This window comes from Oryzias latipes, chromosome 20 (assembly GCF_053564925.1).
Source record: "Oryzias latipes strain Hd-rR chromosome 20, Olatipes_Hd-rR_3.1".
NCBI lineage: Eukaryota > Metazoa > Chordata > Actinopteri > Beloniformes > Adrianichthyidae > Oryzias > Oryzias latipes.
The window spans coordinates 18,027,737-18,048,886 of NC_136256.1; the positions used below are offsets into that span (position 1 = coordinate 18,027,737).

The window sequence follows — 21,150 nt, forward strand, 5'->3', positions numbered from 1 at the left end:
AACAGTGGTGGGGGTGGAGGAGGAGGGGGGTATCGATCGCATGGGGAGGAGGAAAAAAAAAACACCCAAAAACAAAAAGAAAACAAAACATTGGGGGCCAAGGGGCCAGTTCAGCCCAAATCTGTAAGGGTGTTGTGAATGTGTGTGTATTCGCTCCAAATGAACGGTGCGCCAATGTGGGATAAGCGACCTTTTTACAGGATTGTCTCCACTCATAACCCTTTATTGCTTTTCTTTCCTTGTGTATGTCTCAGAGCAGATTTAACTGCCGAAATCACCAGCTTTTAGTATTTGTTTCCAAACGAGTTATAGTTTTTAAAATGAAAAATAAACAAAAGACATAAATTAAATGCTTTCATCATATATTTTCAGCAAAAGTCAAATAGGAAAAAAATTCCTTTTGTTTTAAATTCAGAATGGTCGAATAATTTCATTGATATTTATATGAATGTACTAAAACTAATTAGCTTTTTTTTTTTATTTAGTATGATTTTTAAAATATAAACAGATTTGACTTGTGATTTTCAGCCTGGGTGGATGGGTTTTGTTGGACACTTTGCTTTCATCCTCTTGAACGCTTGGATTTAAACTCAAAAACTCAAAGGCAAGGCCTTGTGATGATAACATGGAAAAAAAAAATCTATGTATGAAGATGATGCCCTCTAATTGCAGGGCATTTCATCAGTTAATGATGGCATTGTCTCATTCAACAAAAACAAAAAGTCGTTATTAATTTTTCTGTTTTTGTAATTTTTTAAAATTATTTTATTTTTTAATTTTTTACAAATGAGAGGCTTTTTGTGCTTGTAGTATTCCAGGCCCCTTTGTTTTTGTTTTTGTTTTCTGCGTCTTGGCACTATCAAAGTCTTGGTGTGTGTATATCTTTTCCTGTTAGTTAAGCTATACAGGCATTTTTTACCCAAAGCGGCATTGGGGGGGGAGAAAAAAAGGCACAGTGTGAAGGATAAGTCGACAGCCCTATAAGGACAAAAGCAGTTGGCTTGAAAATTCTTCTTGATTATTAAAAGCTAATGCATTTTCAGCATTGCAGCCTTCATTAAGGGTGCGGATGGAGGTGGGGGCAAGAGGGATGAGAGGGTACTAGGAGGAGGAGAGGATGGGAGAGAGAAAGAGGGAGACAGGGGCTGAGTCTGTCCTATAACTCCTGGGTCTAAGACACATGCTACTAGAAGATTGGCTCAGGCCTCTCCTAGGGGTCGACAATGTGTCATTTCCACCCGGCTAGATTGCCCTCTGCCTATCTGATATTAATGTGCAAATCAATATTTCAGGGATTAAATTTCCCTTCTTCATTTTTTATGGTTTCTACCTCAATAAGTCTCCCGTCTAATAGAGGAGGCTGGATGATTTAGAAGCCTTTGCTGCAAAAAAAGGGAGAGAAAGAAACGGAGAGGAGCTTTGCAACAAGGCTATCGCTGCATTTTAATGTTCGTCTGCGTGGATCCCCCCCATAGGCCCTTAGTAAGGAGGGCTATATCGCTGCTTTACAGTGTAAAGACAGCCAATTTGGCTAAAAAGGCAGAAAGGGAAAATATGAGTCTGGTTGAATACTTAAGACGCTGCGGTAATCCGAGAAGCAGGTATTAGCGCGGGGAAGCTTTCCCCCCTCAAAGAGACACACGCAGAGCTACATCCAAACCTGCATTACCAGCCGTCATGCTTGAGTGAACAGTATAGCTCAGAACACGCTGGACGGCTGCAAGACCACGCGTTTTTCTTTTCTCCTCCGATTTTCACCCGTTTTGCATAGAAGCCCATCGATACCCATTGGAGAGATTTACTCTTGTGCGTAATAACATCTGGCGTATGTGTGCGATAGAAATGAATCACTCTGACACAATGACCTGCAGTATGATTATTAGGGATGGGAGGAGCGTATTACCATAGTCATAATGCTGCATCTCATTGAGAGTCAACTAAATGAGCGTGGACCCTCTGACTCCCAGTAGACATTCATTAAAGGATAGTGCACGTCGAGGCGTCTCTCCGCCAATACGTGAACGTCTGCGGATGCATGTTTATTAAACCCTGCTTCCTGTGCCATCTGGTGCATGTAATGCATGCGTGTGTCTGTGCGTGTCCAGCAGCCGCACAGTGTGAATCTCCCCTCCCATTCAGCCCCCCCGTCACCCCTCATTCACCCTTTTGGAGCATAGCGGAGTGGACTGTTTTAACATACCCTTGATAGGTAGAGTGTCAGAGATTGAAAGCAGGAAAAGAGAGGGAAAAAGAGACGGAGGAAGAGGCACAAAAGAATTCTAATTGTAGCACGGCCGCTTGGCTTCCTCCCTGATTCACGGCCATTACGATGTGAAAAGCACAACCGCCTGTCCTCCATTATCATAACGGCAGGGCTACACACTCTCACATCCATACACACATGCTCCCTGGAGGGAATCATGTAGATTCTTTTTTTTTCTTTCTTTTGATTCTGCGTTCCTTTCAGTATGGAACACACTCAATTTTTTATTTGTCACCTGATTGATAGGGGTGATTTTTACTAAAGATTTCAATCTCTGCTTTCTCGTCTACATTATAAGAGGAACAATTTGTCTTGACTCCATCCTGGAGACATCCTGCTTTTCTTGAATGGTCTGTTATGAGGAACCCACTGTTCTGTTGTGTATAACCTGCACTCTTCATGTTCCCTATGTGTGGGATGACCTGCAGTTGTGGCGTCAGGGTCTCCTGACTCTGGAGACTAAAGAAAAAGCCAGGAAGTTCTCCTCAGCTTAGCATCATGCTTTAAAGAGTAAGGGAGGAGGGAGGGGGTGTCCTGCGTCAGCCTTGGGGCAGCACCGTTAACACAATCTCTCTATCACACACACGGAGGAAGACGAGGAGGATGGTTAAAGACTTGGAACGATATCAAGCCTGCACTTAGCTCCTGGTGAGAGTGCTTGTGAATATGGGATTTTTAGTGTAATTAGCACTTAATTATATTAACATATGCAAATTGTCAGGCGGCGAGCTTGTACCGCCGGTGGGCATCGGGCTGAGATACAAGTGACTCTATTGTACCAGCATGGCAGAAAAGAGAATAATGGGTGCGAGTAAGGCAACCAGCCAGCAGTCAGCAAGCCCCTTTTATGCTATCACCTAACCAGCTAGCTCATTTAAGTCTATGGTTGGCCACTTTTCCAAATTTTATTAGTCACCATGACGACCTAACTAATTGTGCTGACTAATGTCCTTTGTCCTTTGCCCTTTTGTCAGATGCAGTGGGTTTGCTTAGTGTCTTTTCTCTGCCCCGAAAAATCCCAAGATGGTTAGAGAGAAATAGACCCGACTGTCCACATTAAACCAGCTCACAATGACTCCTATTTACACCCGTTCTGCTTGCATGACCATTTGCATATTCAAAAATACTCCGCCGTCTCTCCTCGTCTGCTCGGTTTGCAAGTACACAGACAAGGTTGAGCGCATGTGGAAGCAATGTGTCGGTGGGGGGAAAAAACATCAGCTCATCTGTGTGTGTTATTCTCTGTGTGCCACATGTATAACACACAAACTGTCTATGAAGCCAGACTGGAACTGCAAAACCAGTATAGCACAGTGTAGCAACGTAGCTGAATTTGTTTTTGATTATCGTACAAGGCTGAGATTCTGGCAGGGAAGGCCTAGCAGAGAAAAGCAAGGACGAGGAGCACTGCCTGCAAAACTTTCAGACCTGCTTTGTTTTTTCTTTTTTTTATTCTATCTTAAATATCTAATTACAACACACCGACTGCTACCGCCAACCAAGAAGCTCTACTTCCTTTTTTGGGGGGCAGGAGGTGCACAAACATTTTTTTGTTTTGTGCTGCACAATAGCCAAAGGTGGATAGAGATTGGGCCTAGTTGGTGCTACTAGTACTTTCATGCTAATCCCATTTTTTGACAGGAACGTAAACTGATATAATTGCTTTTCAGAAGCAGGAACGGCGGTTTATACAAGTGTGAAAGCACGGGAAAGGGGATTAGCATTATTTTGCATAATGCTGGGCAGGCACTGAATGGGGCATTGAACGCTTGACTGGGTGACAGAGATGAAAGAGAGATGAAATGCTCTACCTCTCTTCACTGGCTCCCGCCCTCTCGCTCATCTACCCCTCGTGTCTCAGGCCGCTGCTGGTGCTAGTAGGTGGCAGGACCCCGGAAACTCCAGGGCCGGTGTTTTTAGGGGCACGAGCAGCTGGGAGCTGTCCTGTGCAGCAATATGTTTGATAATAGAGTAAGTGTGGGGCCGGGTAAACTTCCTAACCTTCCATGTATATACTAAACTATATCCCGAAAACACTATAGTGTACAATTATGTCGTGGATGGTCGTGGCTCAGGTAGCATTTACTGGGAAGGAAGGGAGCGCTTTTCATGGATCACTTCAAGCTACGCTGCTCTTACATTCTGCCTTATTTATGTGTTTGCTCAGGATTTGATCGGATATCATCCAGTCAGGGGCAACTGTGAAATTGCCATGCAGGTGTGTTTTATGTCAACGCCTGCTTGTGTGCCTAGCTCGGCTTTTTTCGCCGGTGCCAGCTAGAACAGGGCGTGATTACGTGGCGCAGCGCTGACTTCCATATGACCCAGCCTGACTTGAAAGTAATTTATGATCAACCGTCATCATCTGGCATATGGAAATGATTCAGGTTGAGGGAGGGGCACGAGGTGAGGTGCTGGAGAACATGAACGGCACAAAGGCCAATGCGGCCTGTTTTTGTTGTCTCTCATTGGACAGGATCCTCTTTTTTTGACCTTTTGCACGCCTTCGCTCCCCTTTCATATGCTAATTGCGGATAGACCCGAGGAGGAAACGTGCTGAAGCTGAGTGGAGGAGGACAAAGACTCCCCCTCTTATTCTCTGCCTCCTTTCCACGCTATATATCCTCTTTTCTTGCCTCTTCCCCTCTCAAGCAATTTGACAGACTTTGGCATGAAAGGAAGTGAGTGCTTAGTGGATGGGAAAGGTGGGGACGGCATTTTCACTGTGACACCACCTGTGAGGATCAAGTGTGCTGTACTGATGCTTGGTTATGTGTATGTGTTGGTTTATTTTGAGTGGCTCTTGTAGCCGGTATTGAGGATCGGTAATCGTTTGAGCCACACAGCTGGTAGTGCTATAGAGGGGACCAAGTCAGTTGAGAAGAGATTTGTAGCTTTTTCAGTGAAGCAGGTCAAGTTGTCATATGGTCTATTCCTCCCTGTTCCTTCTCAGATTTAACCAACTCTATGTTCTTACAACTAGTAACTGTCTCTGGTGGGGTAAAAGGACACTAATATAGTTACTATACCCCTCCCCTAGCATAATTCTGGAGTGCACCACTGTTAAGCATGACGTGCATTCAAGGCTCTGTTATGGGAAGGGGGCATGTTATCTGTAGGAAATGTAATTTTTGTCCTCATTGAAATCGTTCATTATTGAGCTCGGTTATCTAAATGTTTTTGTTGCTGTTGGTTCAGCGCCAGTCAGGATTGCGTTACCCTCTCTCTCCCTCTCTTTTTCTCTCATGTCTCTGTCTGCCCCCCCCCCCCCCCCCCCTCTGACTCTCTCATCTCGGCCAGCCTTCATCTGTCTCTGAAGGGGAAAAAAGAAAGAGGGGATTTTTCTCTGCCCTCTATGTTCCGTCCCGTTCTCAGGCTCTCCTGCCTATTTTGCATCAGCTCTGCCATACAGGATATCAGACGAGGAAAGCATGGGTCAGGATATTTCATTTGAAATAATGTGTTTATTCTTTGCAAACTGGAAGTGGGGGAATTTTACAGGGTTAGGGAAGAACAATCGGGGCCATGTTCAGGTTGGATCAGAGGAACTACAGGCCTTGTCCAGGTCAAATGAGACATTCAGGTGGAAAAATGAGACCTCTGTCCTATATATTTTTGTCCATTTCTGTTTTTGTGAGGTACACTTTTGTTAATACTCATTTTAGTTGTGCCAGAGATGCTTTCACTCTGTCATTGTGTGTCTTTTGGACATACAACACCAAAACTTGCAAACTTTTGATGTTCATGCAAATTCCTCAGTCTTGATCTTACGTATTCAGTGTTCAGCCACCCTTTAGTTGAGACAGTTTTGTCCCTTCCTAACAATGTGGGGCTTAAGTTGTTTGACTTCACACATATTTTTAAATGTAAAAAAGTTGGCAAGATAGAAACACAAATAATGCACAACAGTCTAACTTAAACAGAAGTTAAAGAACAAGATTAGAGGAAGAAAAGAAAAAAGATGCATGACTAAGTCTCGCCAGGTTTGAGAAAAGACACACCACAATAGCACAAGACATCTCATGACAAATGATGCATTTTCTTCCCTTTTGGCCAAAGACAAAGGGAAGGATTGAAAAGGCAGAGAGCCCAGTCACAAGACATGCACATTAATAGACCTAGAGGAAAAATCTAGGGATAAGGAGGAAGTTTTTCCTACGCGAAGATGAAGGGGAAAAAAATCTGTAAAAATAAATCAAACTGCAATTTTTTTTTTAAACTCGGGCAATGATTTGTATGCATGTGAGCTTTTGTGTGTCTGCGATTGCATGGACATCCCAGGTATACAACATGACTGGCATGTAGTATTCCTGAAGGCAATAGCATGTGGATATCAAGGCCATTGGCAAGGTTCGTCAGGGAATAAGTGGCTAATTAATTATGCATGACTTGTGGTCTTAAACAAACAATGTAATGAGAGATGAAATGAATATGGCAAGGAATTTGATTCGGGTTGCATGAAAAACTGCCGCTATTATTATTATTATTGTTAAAAACCTATAAAATTCTTCAACGTGAATAAATCCTGAAGGCAACATTTAATTTAAATTGCATTTAAAAGTCTGTGTGTGAAGTTGTGGAAAAGCTTGAAAGAGCGTGAAGATATCATTGTGGATCCCTCGTCTGATCTAAGACAGACAAGCAAGCATGCATCCCCACGACTCCCCAAAGAGATTTCAGCCAAAACTCTACCCCCCCTTCACAAATCTACCTCTGCTTCTGGCCTGACACCAGCTGTGGAATCATCTCTAATTATTTGTTTTTAGAAACAGAAACGAAGGAAGAAAGAAAAAAAAGACTCTTTTTTTGTGACAGTAAAGAAGAAGAGCAGAGCAGGCGCTGGAATGTTCTTGTATATGAAATGGTAGGTATTAACAGGGCTAGTTGTTGTCAGCGGTTTCACTGATGTATCAGTTCTCTGCACCTAGACTAAATAAAGAGCCGAGTCTTTGCTTTGCTTTATCCCATCAAGAAAAAAAAAAGAAGAGAAGAGCAGATATAGAATGGTTTCGGAGAAGAAAAAAAAACAGCAAAGCATGTTAAAGAATGGACCTCCTCCTTAACAGAATACTTAAACAAGTGTGTGGTGATAGACGGCGTCCAGCTCTCGCTTCACTTGTTGAAGAAGATCATACTTTTGGAATACTGGTATATGAAAAGGCATGGAATATCTCGTCATGGACATTTTTGTGGCTTTGTTCATACGCAATCTGTATGAATTTAAACCTTTGAAAAGAAAAAAGATATTGCTGACTTTGGCCTCTATGGCCCCACAGTTGTCACATAAAGAGCAGCGCTTTACGTAATTGTGAGCACACATACCAAGATAAATAGACTTTTGGTGTTATTGTTGTTGCACATTTGATTTAAATATGTCACTATCCTGCTTATATCTAATAGTGGTGATTTTCTTCAGGGAGCTCTGGGTAATGGATCCACTTTATCTCAGTTCCTTCTCAGCACGCTGGTACTAGATCTAGATGACATGGTGTTTATTTGATAAAGAAATATTGTAGCCTTAATCTTAAAGCACGCTAATTACATCTGACAGATGTTTGTTTGTGGTGAAATCCAATTAAAACGTACACTTTTCAACTCCTTTTCTCTTTTCTTCTCATTTTGCTCCCTCCCGTCCTCCTCATTCTCCCTCTTCCCTCCTACTGTAACCAGAAAAAGAGCCCATGATGGCACAAATAACAACTATGCTTTCCTTGTGGTTTTTGTGAGAAGAGGGCAAACTCACAACAGCTGTCAGGGGGGGAAAAAAGGGGGTTTGTTTAAAAAGCGAATGGCTTTGGTCTAAAGTTCATTTGGAGACCTCTCTAATTAAATAGAGAGCTGGAAGTTTAAGTTAATTAGTAATTCCCTAGGTCCAGAAATTAGACCTGTCACGAGTTTTCAAACTTGAAAAAGGCATTATGTGTTTTTCAACTAAATGTTTCAATTGTTTCTGTTTTTTCATTTATTTAATTCTAATGTAAGGTAAGCACAATTTTCCTGTCGGAGACATTATTGGTCTTTTTCATGGCGTGTCGGAGAAGTGCTTAGGAGATGTTTAAGTGAGGGGCACATAGCTCTTGGCGTCAGTCAGGATACCTGCCCTATGATTATGTTTATGAAGATAATGACAGGGCCAGGGTCCCACTGAGAACCGTCTTTAGAAAACAGCAGGAGTTTGAACTTTAAACTTTATTGTTTCCCCGGTAAAGAATTGTAGGAATAAGTCCGTCGATCTAAAAAAAGTGTTTTTTTGTTTGTTTTTTTGAAAAAGTCCACAGTTATCAGGGTGTTTCTTAATTCTTCTTTCGGTGTGTAATTACAGTTGGTATTAATAAGCACAGGTTTAGGTGACATAAATCAGCTGACTTTGACGCACCGGACGGACAAGCTGTTCCTACCTGTTCAAGCCATAATTGAGTAATAATAACAAGACACAGCTGGCAAAGACAGCTGCTGTCTAATCAGCAGACTCACTGTCCTATAACTAACTGTACTACCAACATTTTGTTTTTCTTTTTGGTCACTACTCATACATTTCTTTCACCAAATAGGGAAACATTTGTGACTTTTTTTTTTGCTTCCTTAAAAGGAATTTGGCAGCATATAGCAGGAGTTGCTGCATTAGTTTGTAATGCTTAATAATAGCCTTCAGAGTATCAGTGGAGCCTTGCAAAAAAGATCTCAGAGATGGAAAATTACTTTTAATTTCAGCCACGATGTGTCAGGTTTTTAAGGAAAAGGTCGTTAATAAACAAATACACATATGTGCTATTTTGAGGCTTTAAAGAAGTCAGACAGACAAATCGTTTAACAATGCTGCATTTATGATAGATGCGGAGAATCTGTGACTTCGTTGGAGCAGAAGAACCAGGCATTTATATTTGCCAGGTGGATATGAAATGCCTGCGTCAGAGACTGCACTCTGTGTCTGTCTGTTACTGTGTACACATTACCCTTGACTGACGTGGACTGTATTTGCTTAACCTCTTCTGCGCTGCACCAACCACAGTCTCACCAATAGTGTTTGAGAGGCAGACTGAGCCATAAAGAATGACCCAAGTAAACACAAACGAGTATTTTTTGCCATATAATTGTGTGCGTACACATCCCAGAAGAAAACACATTTTTTATTATTATTTCAGGCTTTGTTTTTAGCAGGATTATTAATTTTGCTTGGCAAATAATCCCACCCTGCCACCCCCTTTGCTGTGGTAATGTAGAGAAGAGGTGAGTATGGTGTGCATGTAGTATGGCCCAATCCAGCAGATAAGGCTGTGATTTATGTAACAGCTAAACCCCTTCATATTGTGTATGTTGTACCTTACAAGAGCATGATGAGCAGGCTAGATTAATATTTATTTAGCACAGGCAAATCAAGGATTAAGCAGTCATCATTTTAGCGCTAATCCATGTCTCTGGTGAGATGCAGAGACAAAGAGAGGCAGATTACTAAACACATAACGCCGCAACATGACAATTAGTTGGCAGCCTGATCTCAGCGTCAGCCGTGCACAGAGAGAGGTGGACAGAAAATTCCCATCTTCATTTTTGTTGTTTGTCCACCTCTTGCTGAGTCTTGACTTCTCATTTTCACCCTCCCATCGTCCTCGGAAGAATCCCTCATTGAAATTAGCCGTGGTTTGTCTGATTCACTCATCTGACGTAAATGTGTCTCATGATCTTTCCACTGTCCGAACACATGCACACACTCTAACACGCACACACTGATGCGTGAGCAATGAATACTTCTTTCTTAGTTCCAACCACGTGGGAGCAGGACAGTTTGTGTAAACTGCCTGAGTTTGTGTGGGTGTGTATGTGTGTGTTACAAATTACTTGGGAGTCTGTAAATAAGTTTACATTCTTTACTAATTGCGTTAAAGTGATGTCCCGGAGATGTGGCAAAAAAGATGAAAGCCCCCTGTGTGTGTTTGATTTTATTGGAAGGAGGGGTTGTAGTGTTGCAAAACTTTATATGTATGAACGTGCTAATCAAGTTTGTTCCCAGCACTTTCAGGTGGCATCTGACTGTCGTGTCTTTAGCTTTTTGTAGTTTTCTCCAGAAGACTCAATCTGCTGTTTGGCTTCACAAGAAAATAGTAATGAACTGGACTTAAAGACCCACGTCAATGAAATTTGCAGTTTTGAACATCTTCCTGCAGCATTTTTCTCATGATGGAAGACATATTTAAAGAAAATTAAGGTCAAAACTGAGTATTTCTTTATTCAAATTGTGGTGAATCAGGAGCAATGCCATTTGAAAAAGCTTGAAGTGGTTGTGGTAAAATCTACAATCGGCAGGCCTGCTCCACTCCATTCCGATTCATCCACTTGCAGGCAAATAGATCCATGAATGTCTTCATTTTCTTCGCCCAAACTAACATCTGGCTCAAAACTCCAGCAGTAACTCCCATATTGCTCACCATTTTTGATGCACAGGTAATGTTTGGTTGAAGTTGTGAGGGGCTGTAAGCTAGCAGGAAAGAGTGTACACAAAGGGATGATGGGAAGTGAAGGTAGGCTCAGTCCGCGCCAACTCAGAGGCAAATTTCTGATGAACTCCTGCCGCTCTGTAGAAACCATGTTTTTTAAAACGACACAGGCTTTTACATTTTGGCTAAAACCGGCATAATCATATTTAAAAGACCGTTGGGAAAACTTTACAAAATATCAAAACATGATCGGAGTGGGACTTTAAGATGATGACTACCTGTGCTGGGGTGACTGGTGAGTAAAAAGGAATGATCAGGAACTAAATGAGCAGTACAGAGCTGCTGCATTGTGGTAGGAGGGGCTGGGGGGGGGGGGGGGGGTCCGAACCAGATGTTCGGGTGATTGGGAGAAAATGAAAAGGAGAGACAGATACAGAGAATGAACCGACAACTTGTGCTGCGATAGAGACAGAGAGGGCAAAGCACACAGAGACAGAATACCATCCTTAGTTCCCCTTTGCCCTCCTTCCTCATTTCACCCGTCCACTGAATGCTAATGGCTTTTTTGCCCCCTCCCAACCCCCGCACACACACACACATATCCCTCCCCATGGACACTAGCGCATTGTTTGCGGCAGCGCTTCTATTCTTTCAGACTTAATTACCTTTTTGCCTTTTGTGGCGTCAGGGGCTGGAAGTTTTGCTCCTTGGCAGTGGAGGTCGTCACACATTCTTCTGCAGTGCATTCCCTTAATCTGAGGGAGGTTTTTTTTCTGTGGTTTGGAGGGAGGGGGTCATTGATGGCGTTTTGGAGAAGGTGTGTATGCTGCATGTTTAGGGGGATAAGAGAGAAAAAATTGGGAACATCCATGGCGTGCACTCCTGATGTGGCTTTAGGAACCGTCTGTGTGTGTGTGTGCATGGTCATAATTGTCAGGACATAGGCTGCCCTTTGTTTGTGCGGTTCATTTCCAATCAACCCTAATTAACTAGAGAGTGTTTCCAGATTGTCGGCAAAAGAAAAATCCCCACTTTTTTCCCTCACCCCTTGGTCTTTGGCTGTTTTGAGTTTGACTAAGGAGAATGGGGGGAGGAAAGGGGAGTTGAGGCATTAGCTATGTAGATTGGCTTAGCCTTTGATGCTGGATAAATCTTTAGCAAGGGCAGTAAGTGATGACTGTGTCCCAGCAGTGTTTGACTGTTTATTTTCATGTTTCAGTTCAAGTTTAGTTGGAAATATTTCTGCTTCAAAGGCGTGAGGCTTGTGCATAAATTTAGACTGGACAGTCGAAGCTCAAAGTCCATTTGTAGGAATGTTAAATCCAGCCAAAGTTGTCTTTAATCCAGTAAAATTTGTCTGTGAAGCAGATTAAACTATGACACTGTCATATATTTGGTAAAGAAAAAGCCAAATGACTATTATTTGGAACTGAACAATAACTGTAAAGCTACGTTCACACTGGGCATGTGAGACACATTCAAGAAAATTTTTGAGTGCATTTTCAGCATAATGCTGTTCATACAGCGAAAGGCGTCTTCTTCTTTTTCTACTGTTTAATAACGCATATGTGCCATCTACAGTTGGAAGATATTTGGTGTGACATGTCAAAGCGGTGCAAATCTCATGAATCTTGATCCAGGCTTTTTCTTTGACAAAGAATTGGCGTCAAGTAATTCTGGTCCGGCACAAACCGCAATTATTAATTTCTCCTCCATGATCAATTTTCAACCAGTTGGCACTTGTGTGAATTTCAAAGGGACATCCTCCATATGTTGCCAACACATCCAAGTCCATGATTGGTTAAAGATCAGCTTGGTTTAACTTTCAATGCACATTCAATGGCCACAAGTTTTGCATGTAGAGCCCGAAAATGGTCGTAAAACCTTTGTAGTGATGCGCCAGTGTTTTAAACGCAGAAACCCAAAACCTGCATATACGCGCGTTTACCTAGACTTTTCATTGGAAGTGGTCACTTAAACGAACGTTGCCTAGGGCTGTGTGAACTTGGCTTAAGGCATGCTCCCTTTAGGGGTCGCAACAACAAACTACGCCCCTTAATTTAACTCTCTCCTCTACATCCTCCTTGCTTACTCCAACCACCCTCATGTCCTCCTTTACTACATCCATGAACCTCCTCTTTGGTCTCTTCATAGGCCTCATTCCTGGTAGTTCCAACCTCAGCATCCTTTTATCACTCTCCCTTCTCTCAATGTGTTGAAACCATCTCAATGTGGCTTCTCTGCATGTACATCCAAAACATCTCAATGAGCTATTCTTCCCAAAAACTAAAATAGTCTGGTTCTGTTTGATCCCAAATCAAATTGAGGACCTATAGTGCACTGCAAAATCAAAAATGGGTCATGTAGTTTGTATTTTGCATCCTTTTTTTAATGTTGTAACTTATACGGCTTATAAGGCTATCACTCTTTTGTTTGTTGCCTCTCTCACACAGCGTCATACCTTTTTTTTTTTTCTTTCTTAATTCCCCAACAATGAACTATCAGGTATGAGCCTGAGGAGGCTCGGGTGTTATGTTACCTGAGTAACGAATGAGACCAATTTAGTTGTCATCAACCTGAGGGATAAAACCTGCATGCCTGTTTGAGGAAAGGGGAAAAAAAAAGTCTCTTCTGTCCTCTGCATTTGTCCTCGTTACTCGTTCTTTTTTAATCCTCCTCCGTCTTCATTTGCCCGCTTCTATGATCAAGATCATCTATCATGTGAAGAATAATTTTGATTTTGATTTGCTAAAAGGCATTTTAACAGTGTAGGTAATTTGTAGAACAGGGTTCCCGTGTTAAATGAAGTGCCACTTTAGGCTGTCGCGGCTGAGCTGGGCAGTAATGATAAGGTGTCTTTTGGTAATGAAGGCCTTTGCTCACAAGGGAGATGCAAGGAGAGGACAAGTGAACAGAAACGGTTGGTGTTGGAGGCAGTGGCGAGACTCTCCTGAATCTTGTGTCTAATATTACACTTCCAGGCGACAAACAAGGGCAGTATTAAAACCCTTTGTAAGGGGAAGGAGTAAAAAAGACTAAAAGCAATGCAGAAGCTCCCAATCTTAACCTTATTGCTGTTTACTCTTCTTGCGTTTAAGACTTTAAATAGATAGGCCCTCCTCTGTGATTATTTGAACATGTGTGTTTGAGCATCAGTACACTTTGATGGTTGCCGAAGCTCATCTGGCATTGTGAGGAAAGAGATAATTCCTCTCTTCCTTCGTCCACTTGGTTTTTCATCCTGCATAGCAACACATAAACAGCTCTAATTAGACTAGAGTGGACCTATTCATGGTGCTGACAGTGGGAGATGGATGCAGAGGCTTTCACACCGTCCTTTCCTTTTGTCTTTGTCTAATGCCTTGTGACATTTTGATATAAGATTTGGGGTTAGACTGACGGCCCACATGCTGGGAAAGTGTCAACCTTCGTGGAGACCCAAAGGTAGAAACACAGCCGTGGTTTCATGCTGTCCCCTTACTTTGTTGTTTGACTTTCTTTAACTCTTTTGGGTCAGCTGAGAGTTTCACTCCAGATGTCATCTTGCCAGTTATTAGATCCTCCAAACCAAAAAATCGACAGGACCCTATCACAGTGCAGATCCGCTCTTCTCCTTTGTTTGCAATAAAATATTCACAGCAGCGAGAACAGCAAATGGACCTCTGCATGAAAATGTCAAAAGAATTTGAACCTAATATATCCTTAGTAAACAACGACATCCATGTTGTAAGATGTAATTATAGGTTAGTTATATAACTGTTAGCTCCAGCTAATGCATGGTAACTGAAAAAAGGAGCAAAAATAAGAGGAGACTGTGAAATGACCACCTGCTCATTACGTCTGTAACATATTTGTGTAACACTTTGTTGTATAAGAGTTTCAATACAGCAGAACAAGATAAAACAAGTAACTTTAGGAGACTCCTGCAAATGGCTTTGTTGGTTGATTTGAAGCTGGATTTGTTGTCCCCCCTATTAATGATCCTCTGATAGTCATAATTAATGTAAAAAAACACATTTTAAGTAAGGCAGAAATCACCTAGAAACAGTATCTTTTTACTTAAAGAGTAGATTAAAAGCAGATAGAGGGAGGAGGAAAAAAAAAATGTGGGGGGTGAGAAAAACAAAAGACTAAGGGCTTTCTTAGTCCCTTTCACCCATCAGAAGTAAAATTGTCCAAAGCATGCATTCCTGGGCTATTATTTGCCTCTCACTGGATCTGATCTGCCACTTTAATTACTTTAATGTTATGTGTGTCCCTCTGTGTGTGTGTCAGCCTGTGTCCGTGTGCATATGTGTGAAAGCAAAGGGACATGCTTAATTAAAAAACAGAGGTAGGAGCAGCTCAGGCCATCTCTTTTGTTCTCCTGTTAAAAGAAGGAACAGTTTTTTTTTTTCCAGAGTGGAAAAACCTGGGCTTCATTGTAAGTTTCTCTCTGTGTGTCTGTCTGTCTGTGTGTGGGTCTCTCCCAAATGAAAGTAGTCTGGTTGGTTAGCAGAGCGGAGGAAGCCAGTGGGGGACACAAGGAGGAATTTGGTTTAGCCACATGTAATATGATCTGTCTTAAAAGAAGTACAGGTTGGTGATACTGAGAAAGGTGTAAAGCCATGAAATATACATGTTGTGTTTTGTGTTCTTAAAAAAATTTGTGGAAGTTTGCAAACAGTTTTACATTTTAATCAAATTTGTTAGGAAGACTTCCGCCATCGCCATCCTACTCCAGTCATATATTGATCTATTGTCAAAGTGTTCCCAGTGGTCTTTTAATTTTGATTATTCAGTTTTTAGCCAAAATAAAAGAAAAATGGTTGTTTTCTTGGAAATAGTTTCTGCAGAAATCGGCAGTAGTTCATCAGAAATTTGCCTTCGAGTTGTGGGCGGGACTGCAAATGTGGAGTAAGCCTGACCTAATTTCCCATCATCAATCTCTCTCTCTCGCTGGCTTAAAAAAAAAAAAAAGGAATTTGCCTCTGAGTTGGCATGGAGTAAGCCTCCCCCTACTTCCCGACATTCATCTGTTTACATGTTCTCCCGATAGCTTACAGGTCAACAAAAATGGTGAGCAATATCAGAGCTATCCACCCATAGAATTTTGAGCCAGATGCCAACTCAGGTGAGGAAATCAAAGACCTATGTGGATCTGTTTCTCTGCATGTGGATGCATCTAAATGGAGGGGAGCAGGGAGCTTGTGGCTTACTGTAGTAGCTTTCTGCGTCACACCAACAAGATTTTCAGATGACATTTTTTGTCTGCTCCGGATTCACAACAATTTAAATGAAGAAATACTCAGAGATGCAATTTTATGGTAATTCTTTTTGTTCTATTTATGTCCTCCATCATGAGAAAAATGCTACAGGAACATTTTATAAAACACCAATACCTGATTTTGATTGGGGTGGGTCCCATACCGTGCAAAAAAGTCTTACCATAGAGGTTTAAAACCTTTACACTCCTTTACAAATTAAATTTTAGCCTTTAATAAATGGCATTTTTTTCTATGCTGAGACTTTATAATTGTACTTTTACCCTTAAAACTTTGAATTATACCATTTGGTGTGGAGGAAGGCACTCTAAACTAATGCAATTTAGCAAAAAAATCCTACATTTATTTAACATCCAGCATTTGTCACTTGTTACTTTGTCAGTGCTCTGAGTTGTGGCAACCATAATGGCTTCAATTTGTCTTAAGAGTACAAAAAAAATGGACAGTTTATGGTAACAAGCAACACATGTAAACAACCGTTAACCTGTTTGCATTAAGGGATTGGTATGTCTGTGCCAGGCACAGCACGCTGGCTTAACCAAAAGACATAATTCTATTCTTAAAGAGATGCATAATTCATAAGTCAGTGTTTTATGTCCAAGCTACAATTCAAAGAGGTTGCTCCCCAATAAAATAAGCAGTGAAATGACACAACTGACAAGTAGTAAATCCTGTCGCATGTGTCGCATTAGCCTTCAAACCCTCTGCTTCCCAACCACTTTTCCCACAATCCCTTTTAATACGCGCTTTGGGAAGATGGACGCAGAAGGAATATGGGAATGATGTGTATGTTTAACAGCTATAGTAGACACCATACTGTCCTCGCCCTGTGTTAACATTTAGCAGCTGGTTGGTGGCAAAAAAAAAAAAAAATGAATAAACTATAATTGAGAATGATGTTTTCTCCAGTACATAGATTATCAAAAAATTATGTTTAAACCAATAAAATCCAGATTTATAATCATTTTAAAATTGAATTGTGATAATAAACATAGGCTATGTAGTCATTTGACAGACCGTTTAAAGCTTACTGCTGCAAATCCAAAATTGTAAACATACATTGGAAGAGATTTGCTAATTTTTCCCACTTCTCTGCAAAATTCTATAAATATTTTAATAAATTTGAAGGAATACTGCTGCGCTAAAGAGTAATGGTGCAGATCAAGTTTGAAGCCCATAGAGACTACTACTGTTGTAATATTGGGCTATATATATAACATTAAATTGGAACAAAACTGGGAACCAATGATTTTCAGAGAAGACTGTATTAGGGAATGTATTTTTTTCAATGGGAGACATACAAGATTTTTATTTTTAAAATATTTTTGTGAATGCCTGCAACTTTTTGTAATGTACTGGTTATATCCTATTTTAGAATAGGTAAGGTACACTTGTGTTTGTGTTTTATAGCTTGGTTTGCACCAAAATAGACCTAGAGGTAGGTTCCATTGAGCCACAAGATCGATGCAACCATTTGCTGCTGCTGTAGGAAATTCTAGGAATTATTTAGTCTAGATCTGTCCTTTAATCCCATAAAGCTGATCATAACTGCTTATGCATGAACAAAATATTATTTCTGTTTGTTAATATTTTAGTATATTTCCTACCCCTTTGCACAAATCCATGCTTAACTGATAACCAACAAAATTAATTTTCTCTGACTTGTAATTTTTTTTTCCTTTAACCTGCTCGATCAGACAAAGGGAGACATACAAACAGAAGTTAATTTTTATTTTTTAATCTATCATTGGTCTCATGGAATCATCTCTGGGATATGTCAGATTAAACCTGATTGAGGCACACGCACACACATGCACACTCAAAACACACGTACTCATGTTTGATTTCATTCCTCACGCTTTCACGGTTCCGCCCACTGGCTCTGTTTAACCCGGGATTGTTGCAGATTAATTCTCTAATTGCTTTGTAGCTTGTTGTGAGGGAGAGTCAGTGTAGAAAAAGAGATAGGGAATTAAGCAACAGGTGGATTGGGTTAAAGGTTAACATGGCTCCTTAAAACTATCTTTGATGCATTTACACACAGACATCTGAAAGGAACTGAAACTGTATAAAGACCAAAGATATTGGAACAGAGAAATGTTTTATATTTTATATATTAAAAAAGAATAATACATTAGGATCCAAAAAGGGGACAATAAAAATTTAATTCCTAAGGTTTTTAAAACATAATCTTTGGTTCCCTGTGCGAAATGATTGTGTTGTGTGTATTGGCTTGGGAGATTTTCTTAAATTGTATGTTTTTGGGTTTGTTTTTAAAAGTCAAAAGATTGAAGTGGTGATGGGTTAAAATGCAGGCTGCTATTCAGAAGGATGATATGTTATAGCAAACATCATTTTAAATAAAGTTTTTTTTTCTCGACTTGTTTTTCTCCTGGGTTGCATAAACTTTGTCTACGTTGAGATATACACTGACTCTTGTTTTAATTTTATCCTGCTGTTGGAAATACCACATTGTTTACATTGTTACATTATAGATATTTTGTAGGTTAATTTCTGCTTACAAGTCTCTAAACTAAGGTCATACAAGTTGGATCAACATGATCATGTTAATCATTAGATTATTATTAAGAGACTATATTAATTATCTGGTGTCTTTCTTGTTTCTCTTCTTAACTTAGGTCCCTTTTGGGCTGGATGAGATGAGATCCCCATGTAGTGGTTGTCATGGCAACTTCTGACTCTCCTCCTATGGTTTCATCGCTGCAGCAGGAACATGGTGGCCAGAGGTTGGATGCTGCGGCTGAGGACAACTCAGTTGTCTCAATGGAGACCAGTGCCAACAACCATTCATCCGCTGCTGCCACTGGAGAGCCAGAAAGTGGCATCGGAGGATCTGTTGTGAGCCCACCTAAGTCCAACTTTACCCCCACCACTGTTAGTGCAACCATTGACTCTGTAACTGAACAGAGTCGGAGAGAAAGCTTTACTATCGGTAACAAAGGGAGTGTTACCGTAACTTTACCAGGAGGTGGAGGAGGAGCAGCTTTGGGTTCGGACTGTTCTGCCCCTGCCACATCACCTGTGGCACCGGCAAAGGAGATCCCTTGCAACGAATGTTCTAACTCCTTCTCCAGTTTACAGAAATATATGGAGCACCACTGCCCCAGTGCCCGCCTACCTACTGCTGGAGGTCATGTTGAGGATGAGGAGGTTGAAGGGATGGTAGAAGGAGACAGTGAAGATGAAGGAGACCATGAGGTGGGTGCTGCAGAAATGGGAGAAATGAACAGTGAGATGGAGATGGAAGAGGACAGCGATGTGGAGAATCTGTGTGGTGAGATCATCTACCAGCCCGACGGTTCTGCCTTCATCTTGGAGGACTCCAAAGAGCAGCGTGGCAACCAGGGGGGGCTTCCTGGATCTCTTCAGTTGAGGGGTCTGTTGTCCCCCCAGACCTTCCCCAGTGCACAGGCCAACAGTGGTCAGAGTGGCCTGAGCCCAGAAGGGGAGCGGTCAGAACAGCCAGCTGCACCCATGTCCTTCTACCCCCAGATCATCAACACCTTCCACATCGCCTCCTCTTTTGGGAGTAAATCTCTAGCCACCGACCATCCCTCCTTCCCAAATACCTCAACTGGAGGGTTGGTGGGTGCTGGTCCTGTGTTGCACAGTTTTCGTGTCTATGACCTCCGCCACAAGAATGACAAAGACTATCTTACGGCGGATGGTGCAGCCAAAAACTCCTGTGTGTCCAAAGATGTTCCCAACAATGTGGACTTGTCCAAGTTTGAGGGCTGTGTAGCTGATGGACGGCGAAAGCCTGTTTTGATGTGTTTCCTGTGCAAGCTGTCTTTTGGCTACAGCCGTTCCTTCGTGACACATGCTGTCCATGACCACCGTATGACCCTGAATGAGAAGGAGCAGAAGCTGTTGAGCAACAAACATGTCTCTGCTATCATCCAGGGCATTGGCAAGGACAAAGAACCTCTTATAAGCTTTCTGGAACCAAAAAAACCCCCAAACTCTGTGCTACCCCATTTTCCCTCACCTGCCAACTTCCTAGGGCCAGATGCGGGGCTCCGTGGCTTGTGGAATGCTTTCCACAGTAGTGGGGATAATGCAGATTCTCTTCAGGCTGGTTTTGCTTTCCTGAAGGGCAGTGCCAGCAGCTCCCCTACTGACCAAACCCCCAGAACCCAAGCAATGCCAAAGGCCGAGACCAACCCAAACCTCGGGGGTGGGGCTGGTGCCCACAGAACCCGTACTGGGAGTTCTGCTGCTGCCACAGGTAGCAGCCTTGAAAGTCAGAACTCTGATAGTGACTGCAAAGGCCACGTTAGGGACACATGCACTTTGCAATCCAATGGGCCGGACATGAGCCACTACCTGCCTATCAAGCGGGAGCCCAGTACAATAGGAGAAGAAAGCCCAGAACAGGATGAGGATGCTTACTCAGTTAGTGGAGTAGAGATGGAGGCAGATGAAGAAGAGGAACAGGCCATGTCCATGGTGGTGACAGGCCAGCGGGCTGACAGCACCAGTAGCAAAGATTTCCCTCTCTTAAACCAAAGTATTTCCCCTCTTTCCAACAGTGTGCTTAAGTTGAACAGTGACAGCAAAGGCCCTGTATCCACCTCCTCTTCCTCCCTGCCTGTATTTGAAAAGCTAGAGATGGAGAAGAGCCACCTATCCACTGCTCTGACAGCTGTCAGAGAGCGTGAGAGCAGCAACGACTCTACCAGTGATGGCCTAGCTGGAAGGGATGGTTTGTCACCATCCTCCAACCCTTTTGATATGATGATGTTGCGCAGAGATGATGAGAGTCCTGGGCCTCTGCATCAACACATAGGAAATCCTAGTACACCTGGAACTCCTGGGACTCCTGGTACTCCTGTTCCTGGTGAGGGATCCCCAGGTAGTGGGGTAGAGTGCCCCAAATGTGATACAGTCCTGGGGTCCTCAAGGTCTCTGGGAGGACATATGACAATGATGCATTCCCGCAACTCCTGCAAAACACTGAAGTGTCCCAAGTGTAACTGGCATTACAAGTACCAGCAGACACTGGATGCTCATATGAAGGAAAAACATCCAGAGTCAGGTGGATCATGTGTTTACTGCCGCACCGGACAGCCTCATCCTCGTTTAGCCAGAGGTGAAAGCTATACGTGTGGATACAAGCCCTTCCGCTGTGAGGTCTGTCTGCCTTGATGATTTTTAGAAGTTCTTGTAT

General features: G+C 42.1%; 1 protein-coding gene across 6 annotated transcripts in view; it reads left to right on the forward strand.

Annotated features, from left to right (window-relative positions):
• The window catches only part of zfhx4 (zinc finger homeobox 4), a 90,510-nt gene that overhangs the window by 13,402 nt on the left and 55,958 nt on the right, over positions 1-21,150 (forward strand). For all 6 annotated transcript variants that reach the window (XM_078938961.1, XM_078938960.1, XM_078938959.1 and 3 more), the window contains exon 2: positions 18,599-21,113. In XM_078938961.1, coding sequence (XP_078795087.1) covers positions 18,645-21,113 — 2,469 coding nt within the window. In that variant the 5' untranslated portion in view covers positions 18,599-18,644. The remainder of the gene's footprint in view (positions 1-18,598; positions 21,114-21,150) is intronic.